Source organism: Pinus tabuliformis, chromosome 7, assembly GCF_031772625.1.
Source record: "Pinus tabuliformis cultivar Carrire ecotype Pingquan chromosome 7, CPIR1, whole genome shotgun sequence".
Classification (NCBI taxonomy): Eukaryota; Viridiplantae; Streptophyta; class Pinopsida; order Pinales; family Pinaceae; genus Pinus; species Pinus tabuliformis.
This window is the reverse complement of record NC_142293.1, coordinates 166,195,005-166,203,753: the sequence shown is the minus strand read 5'-3', so window position 1 is coordinate 166,203,753 and position 8,749 is coordinate 166,195,005. Positions and strand designations below refer to the sequence as shown.

General features: G+C 35.8%; 1 protein-coding gene across 3 annotated transcripts; it reads left to right on the top strand.

The window, feature by feature from the left end:
• The first annotated feature begins 1,546 nt into the window (after positions 1–1,546).
• On the top strand, positions 1,547–8,749 carry LOC149246353 (tubby-like F-box protein 5). Of its 3 annotated transcripts, none has more exons than XM_089457883.1 (5): positions 1,547–1,730; positions 2,113–3,544; positions 3,947–4,034; positions 7,399–7,531; positions 7,684–8,749. In XM_089457883.1, the coding sequence occupies exons 2-5, from the start codon at positions 3,185–3,187 to the stop codon at positions 8,345–8,347; spliced, it is 1,245 nt and encodes a 414-aa protein (XP_089314009.1). In that variant the 5' UTR covers positions 1,547–1,730; positions 2,113–3,184; the 3' UTR covers positions 8,348–8,749. The 3 variants fall into 3 exon arrangements, with proteins under 3 accessions (XP_089314009.1, XP_089314008.1, XP_089314010.1); XM_089457882.1 differs by having other exon boundaries at positions 1,547–1,740; XM_089457884.1 differs by lacking the exon at positions 1,547–1,730 and adding an exon at positions 1,784–2,008.

Sequence of the window (8,749 nt, the reverse complement as noted above, 5' to 3'; positions counted from 1 at the left end):
GGGTTTGGCTAGAATTTGAAAGAATTTTGGAGAGCATTTTGTCATCCATGTTATTTATCTTGTTTATGTACATTAAGTACCTAATCATAGCTATGTTCTTAATGGGGAAAGGCCCACTTTTATGTGAAGTATAGGATAGGGTGTATTGCCTTTAATTTTAAGATTATAAGTTATATAATTCTCTTTGGTCTACTCTATCTTTCTCAATATTCTCTAGAGATATTACATACCAAAACTTCACATCCACATAACACAATAGAATTGACCAATGTAAGAAGAAGCTTTTTCCTTATCCCATAGCCAAAAATCTACTAATTTACAATTTTTTTCAAGCCCACAATAAGTTTTTCACCCTCTAATAATAATTTTCTCAATGCTATAGCTCTAATTGAGCTTGTGATGAATGTCAGTTTCGAAATATTTATATGAAGGCATTTTCTCCAAGCTATTATTCTATAAAAAAAGTATTTTAAGTGTTTTTTTGGAATGATCATAATTTTTGTTTTGTGGGTGCTCACAACCATACCCATGCTAGAATAGAAGTCTTTAAGGATGCTTAGATGTTTATTGAGGTCATGGGGACTCTTCTCCATAAGAACAATATTATTTGTGTAAAGAATAATGATGATGATTATATAAATGAGAGTTGAGCCAACACAACTTGCATCTCTCAAAAAATTCTTCTAATTTGTCAATGTATATACCAAAAAAATAAAAGACTAGAGATAACCTTCTTTAACTCCTATATTATAATTATTTGATTTTTACCAATCTTCAACATTCCTATGCTTCTCCTACAATCTTATTACACCAACTTTATATTAAAAAATACTTATAACACATATTTCAAAAGTTAATTTTAGGTATTGTGTCATTTTTTTCAGATGACTAAAACAACCAAAAAAATAGTTTATTATTATTATTACATTTTTTCCATAAGAAATATTTTTATATTTTATAAGTTTATATAAAATATATATGTTTAAGAACTGAGAAGAAAAACAATACTAAAAAGCATTATAAAAAATAATCATTATGAGTTCAACCTATTACGTACAAAAATTACATCCAAATGGAAAAAATAACTTGTGCCGACCATTTAAACTAAATCCAATTGATTATTATTATAACACTCCTCTGTAATAATTATAAAACATAATAAAATAATCAACAATGAAATAATAAACTTTAAATTTAACATAATCTTAAACTCTTTTTCCCTGCCATATTCTAATTTTCTTTTTCAAAATACTTTCGTATAATTAATAATAATGCAAATTAGAAAACATTTTACTTTCATGTATTTTAAAATCGGCTAAACTTCTAATAGGAAGGGTGTGTTGTAAGAAAGAAAGAAATTAGCTGGGAAGATATTAACGGTGGAATTTGTTGTAATCGGTGGTCAATTTTAGTAGAGTGTGAGGGAAAGATGTATTAATTAATTTAAGTAAAGTTTCGCGAAGGAATCTCACGGGACACGCAGGCGAGCGATTGAAAAAACCGTATAAATTATTTGGGAAATTAGTTTTAACGAATATTTTATTTGTTTCATCTTTGTTCAATTCGTTTAAAGGCGGTTTGGAGTCCGGCACGGAGAAAAGAAGGATATGGTCAATGAAAACGCAGAGGAATTTTGAAGATCTGAACGTTAAATAGCTGTCGTTCGTGAGTTTTGCGGTTACTGTAAATAGCTGGCACTGGCTGGAGGCGTCTCTGCGAAGTCTGGCAAGGTCTGTTTAGGTAATTTTTTTTTGTTATTTGTGCAGGAAAATGTTATTTATTTTGCTGTCAATGTTCTAGGAGTTCATAGGTCCGGTGCCATTAATGGATATTTGTGGCATGATCAGCGAAACTTTAAAAGATTCTGAGCAACTTTTAGGTTTCGGAGCGGATGTTTGAAAGATCTTGTTTATTTTGCTCTATATTTTGTTGAAATTCAGAGGCCCCCGTCCTTTTTCGGCATGAAAATAGAGATTTTTGAGACGTTTTTGAGAAAATTTGAAAGATGGTGAGCAAGTTTTAGGCTTCAGATGTTCTGTCGGACATTTAAAAGATCTTGAGTATTTTTTTTTTCAGCTTTTGAGTTCTTTGTGTTTTTTGGCTTGCCTTCAGGACAAAAAGTATTATGCTAATTTTGGCTAGAGTCAAAAGGACTTTGAGAGCGGATACTGAGACAGATTGAAGATTTTCAAGCAGAGGACGAGTAAATTTTGGGGAAAAACTGTACGCTGAATCTCATTGGCAAGAAATAAGATTTTGAGGCTTTTGGGCAGAAGAAGGAAGTATTGATCCAAGAATGAAGTTAAAGCGGCGGTTTTTCATCATAAATGCAAGCATTTGGTTCTAAAATCCTAATATCTACGCGTTATATCACAAAGTTTAAGTACTTAGAACAATCTTCTCACCAAAAAATTAAAAGGATCTGTTGTCTATTTGTATGAAGAACCACCGAGTTTGGGTCTGTTTGCGGCCGGAAAGGGGAAGATTAATCTCTGGATGTGATTTAATCCCTCGAGCATTTCTTCCTTGAAATCAAATCTTGATTCTTTAGCAGTAGCATGAAGCCCCTTGCTGTGGTAAATTTCACGATCTAAAGCCGTGCTTGTAAAATATTCAGTATATAATTCTTTTAACAAGGCTAGATTGAATGAAGAGCTGTTGAAATTAGAGGTTATGAGCAATTAAAAAAAAATATGAATAGAGAGGTATGAACTTCAAGAGGATAAACTGAAACATTTTCCGTGGCTCAATCTCTGCCCTTTCCGTGCCCATAGATCCAGAAACCTGGATAGTCTTTGGAATTCTGCCATAAGACATCCTCTTGTACTGCTGAAGAGATCGTATTTGAGGTGATTCAAAGTTTCAATCATCAGATATAAATCTATTATTTGGTGATCCTTCGTAAGGAAGGTTGTTGAAGAAGAAATGAACTGTTGCATCTTGTCCGAGAAAACTGCGTCAGAGGCAGCATTTCATCCCATTTGTTCTGCATGGAAATTCTAGTTTTGTATTTATGCTCCAAATATATGCTATTAGAACTTTAAGCTGAGAGGGACTCTTAGTAGTGTCCCAGGGGAACACTATTATTGGCAGGAAAACATACATCAAATTCGCCTGATAACAGTGGCTGAGTATTTGGTCTGGAAGGAAAGCTTTTAAGGCAAGAGATTACAGAACTATCGAGATGTCTCTGAGAAGCATAATGCGTGAGATTAAGGAAGTGCGAAATGGAATTGGTAACATCTCTAGGAGACGAAGTTTTGACATGAGGGTTTCACACAACCACAGGGCAAGGTCTCAGGCAACCATAGATGATACTCTGAGTCGAGTTCTCTTTGTCCAACAGAGTCGATGGGCCAATCTTCCACCAGAATTACTTCATAATGTGATTCAGCGCTTGGAAGCTAGTGAAGGTACCTGGCCGGCTCGAAAAAATGTAGTTGCCTGCGCTGGCGTCTGCAAGTCTTGGCGTGAGATAACTAAAGAAGTTGTCAAAACACCGGAGCAATGTGGAAAGCTTACATTTCCAATATCGTTGAAACAGGTGAATGTACAGCACCTAGAATGTTCCAAGCTTATCGATCAAAGAAAAGTGCTGGATATTTTGTTGTTTAAAGCTATTAGTTTGGTAGTTTCATTGATTTGTTGGTAGCAAATTGTTGGTTTAATCATTAAGGAAAATGTCAATGCACTAACAAAACTGGAGGGTAAGAATCAAGATATAACAAGATGCCTGTGCAATGACTCTTTCATCCTTTAAATTCACGTAGTAGATGGTAAAGCAATATCTATAGTTTATTTTTTTAACTGCAGCATGACTTAATTCTTCTGGTAGACATATGCTGGAGACAAAAGTGCTGGGTGGGTAGACCATTGAAGCTAATACTGTTGTTGTGAAATTGTATCGATGATCAATGTATTCATGGTTGTGGTTTTGTTTCAACAGCCTGGACCACGTGATCCACCCATGCAATGTTTTATCAAACGAGATCGGTCAGCTTCTACATACAAATTGTTCCTGGGCCTAACTCCTGGTAAGCTTCTTTATTTTCATCAATTTGGAAAACCTTTGCATCGAAGAAGGAAAACAGTTCGTGTTTTTTCTATGTTTACCCTTTTGAAGCAAATATTAATTACATCTGTCACACGGATAAACTTCTACCTTTTCCTTGCCCTTGTTAGAGAGAGGCCATCTTTGTCGGTGGATATCTGGTCATTTTTTCTTCCCTGTCAGAACTTTTAGGCCCATAGCTGATAAGGTTGATCACTTCTCATATCTAGGATGTTGAATTTGATAGCTCTCTTATTGTTCAACATTCTGGAGGCTTTAGTTTGCTGGTGGAGCTTGAAAAGTTTCTATAGTTTCTGTTCGTTTTTATTTTCTTAAATCTTTTGGAGAGACATCTTTTCTTCCTACTATTTCTATTTACCTTATCACATGCGAATGCGGTTGAACTGCCCATTGAACTTAGAAAAAATGAGCCTTTTAAGTTTGTAACTAGCTTAGCAAGTCGTTTTATTTGTTTCAGCAATACTCTTGACTGCTTATAGTATCGGTACCTACACACTTGCAGTTAATTATTTCCTTATGCCAGGGACTCTTGCAGATGATTATTATCTGACATTCTTATGTGATCATTTTACATACTCAGAATATATGTTTTCTGACAGAGCCGGAGTTATTCTATATTGCAGTTCATTGTTCACTTGGCATTCCAGAGCAATATTTGCTACCTAGATAAGATATTTAATTAATGTCCAACGAATGACCACAAAGGTAGGTCAATGGGATTAAGCAGTACACCACTATAGGTACAAACTGGGAGTGCGAAATCATCTCCTAGATCAATGAAGGCCTAAACCTGTTCTTGAAATTTAGACCAGATATCTTGCAATCTGAGATCAGCTATCAGCATTTGAGCTATTGAGTTTTATGCTTGGAGCCCTAAGCAATTCCTTCTGAATCTGAGGACTTTGGGCTTCATATGGTCCATTGAACACTTGTCATTCTTGCTGATTCAGTTTGTGTGCTTGTAATCTAGACAAAACCACATACAATGTTTAATGCCTTTGGTTTTGTTGCAATTTATACTGCTGGACCTACCGCCCCAGTGCCAATGAAGGCGGAAGGAAAGCTGTTTTACAGTGAGATGGCTGTTGAGTGCAGATCTCATATTTTCATGGCTTGATTTCTTGTTGCTTACTGGTCCTTACGGCATCTACATTTGCATCTCTTTTGTAAAGATGTTGCTGAAGTATCATAGATGCCGTTCTTTCTTTTATTCTTTTTCTTTTGGAACTTGGAAGTGCTTCAGGAAACATGTCCCAAGGGGCTGTGTCACAAAAGAATAGACTTTCTTCATTTTGAAAACCATATTTGATGGGTATCTGTACTGTTAAAGTTGCCTGGGACTTGTTAAACACCTGTCATTTGGGTGGGACAGGCCATAGTGGGAATCGAAGCCTGGTGGACAGTTTGATCCTCTGTTGACCTCACCAGTGAAGCTATTCTCTGTTGGCATCTATGCAGTTTCTTCATAACACTTTTGTTTGTTTGACTGCCTACTGGTGCAGAAGATGTGTGTATGTGTGCAACTGGGTGTTTGAACTGTTTGAGTAAATGCCTATGTTGCTCTTATCTTTTTTGACAGTGACAAGGGTCAGCTATGCTTATACGAGTGTAAGTGCTCACGAGTATGAGTAATAGGATCATGGTTGACAGTTTCTTATCCAATTTCAAAGAAACCAGCCAGGGAGGGAGCATTTTATCTCACACTATGCAAGTACTTGGAAGATGGTTTGCTTGTTTCTTATGTTATCTGCTATAATATTTCTTTGGTGATGATTGAAATTGTTTTTTCTGCTTTTGGAATAACTACTTTGATGATTTGGTGTCTAATACTCTTTTTTGGAAGGGCTTTTTTGCGGCAGTCTGGCCTGTAAATGTTTCCATTCAAACTCTTTGTTGCAATCATTATTATTCATGTGATTTCTTTGTACATCTGAACAAAAATTAGTTTGCTCAGATACTAATCTGCAATTTGTTTATGCCCTTTGCTGAAGGATCATATCAGAACCTACAGTAAGAAAGACATAAGATCTTATTTTAAGCTGCAGTGATGGAGAGTACCCAAAGTAAACTTTCAAGATAGAATTAGTTTGTTCAGATACTAATCTGCAATTTGTTTATGCCCTTTGCTGAAGAATCATATCGGAACCTACAGTAAGAAAGACATAAGATCTTATTTTAAGCTGCAGTGATGGAGAGTACCCAAATTAAATTTTCAAGATAGTATTGGGTACAGCATACTGCTTTTTACTTGACCTCATCATGTAACGCATGAGGTCAATCCAAGTTTACGGTGAATTTAAGTACCCAAACTAATTTATCCTGATATATTGTGTTGCAAAGTGTCCCTTAAAGCACGTTTTGCAATGTATGTCAGATCGAAGTTTAAAGTAAATTTCAGTACCGAAGCTAATTTATTCAGATACATCGGGTATTGCATATGATTTTTAAGAACATGTGCAATGCATGCCAGGCCCCAAGTTTAGAACAATTTCTTCTTGACAATATCTTTCCTTCTTCTCTATTGTATGTATCAAGCTCATGATTTGAAGTTACGTGGAAACTGTCATTTTCCATCATATTGTCATAAACTCTCCATACTTGCTATTGGCATTATTTAATGCTTCGTTATGTTTGAACATCGACAAATATAAGTATGAAATATGGAATAGTCGATATAAAAACATAAATAGTTTCTTGAGATTAATTTAGGATACCCAAATTAAATTTTCAAGATAGTATTGGGCACTGCATACTGCTTTTTACTCGACCTCATCATGTAACACGAGGTCAATCCAAGTTTACAGTGAATTTAAGTACCCAAACTAATTTATCCTGATATATTGTGTTGCAAAGTGTCCCTTAAACCATTTTGCAATGTATGTCAGATCGAAGTTTAAAGTAAATTTCAGTACCGAAGCTAATTTATTCAGATACATCGGGTATTGCATATGATTTTTAAGAACATGTGCAATGCTTGCCAGGCCCCAAGTTTAGAGCAATTTCTTCTTGACAATATCTTTCCTTCTTCTCTATTGTATGTATGAAGCTCATGATTTGAAGTTACGTGGAAACTGTCATTTTCCATCATATTGTCATACACTCTCCATACTTGCTATTGGCATTATTTAATGTTTTGTTATGTTTGAACATCGACAAATACAAAGTTGGAAATATGGAATAGTCGATATAAAAGCATAAATAGTTTCTTGAGATTAATTTAGGTCATGCAATTAGTTTTTCAAAGGGTTAAACAAACACAACAATCATTTATTTAATTTGATAGTAATCTGGAGTCATCTCTGACATTTATTTTGTTCAATGTGCAGCTTTGCTTGTTGAAAATGGGAAATTCCTCTTTGCTGCCAAAAAAGTTAGACATGCCACAAGCACAGATTATATAATTTCTTTGAGTTCCGAGGACTTCTCCCGAGCAAGTAACACATATGTGGGAAAATTGAGGTCAGCACATTACCTGATATGTTTTCTTTTCAGAAGTAGTTCATTATTTTGCTTGACAAGTTTATGACTCATCTCTGATATCTATGTAGCTAATAGCTATAAGCATTATCCCTACAAGATCATTCTGATTCCATGGTTAATATTTTTTACAGGTCAAACTTCTTGGGTACCAAGTTCACAATATATGATAGCCAACCTCCGCACAGTGGTGCAGTAGTCTTAACTAGCCGGCCAAGTCGGAGATTTTATTCCAAGCAAGTATCTCCAAGAGTACCCGCTGGCAGCTATAACATAGCAAATATTGTTTATGAACTCAATGTCCTTGGTACTAGAGGGCCAAGGAGGATGCAGTGCACAATGCATTCTATTCCAGCTTCTTCTATTCAGGTTGGAGGAAATGCTCCAACACCGACAGAATTTCCTCGTTCATTGGATGAATCATTTTCCTTACCCTTTTCCAAAGAACCCCTTATAGATTTCAGCAGCTCTAGCTTATCAGAAATTCCAATCAATGTTGAGAGCAAAGATGTACCGCTTGTATTGAAAAATAAGGCACCGAGATGGCATGAGCAGTTGCAGTGTTGGTGCCTGAATTTCAAGGGACGTGTGACAGTGGCATCTGTAAAAAACTTTCAGCTAGTTGCTTCTGTGGAACCTTCGCAGTTGGTGACACAAGCTGACCAGGACAAAGTTATCCTTCAGTTTGGGAAGATTGGAAAAGACATATTTACCATGGACTATCGCTACCCGTTGTCTGCTTTTCAGGCCTTTGCTATATGCTTAAGCAGTTTTGACACAAAACTAGCCTGCGAATGAGAGCAATGACCTTGGTCCATTGAAGTTGCTCATTCCGTACAAAATTAGGATATCCAGGTGCAGTATTATAAGACCAATTAATCCGCAGAATACACCACCAGATACTTATGTAACATGTTCACAAGGATGACGAGGATTTTAGGGGTGATAAAATCCTCAGTTTTTGCACATGGGTATGTGTAGCATTTTGGAATCAGTTTCATAGGAAAACAACATGTTAATGTAATATTGCAGATTATGGTCAGGGATCTTCCAAGTTCTATAACACACTAGTTGGCCTGTGTTTGTGTTTCTCTCTTTTGAGAAATAGAGACACGAAACTAGTGGCTATCATGCCTATGTAACTTGAGAGTTCTATAACACACTAGTTGGCTTATTTGTGTTTCTCTCTTTAGAGAAATA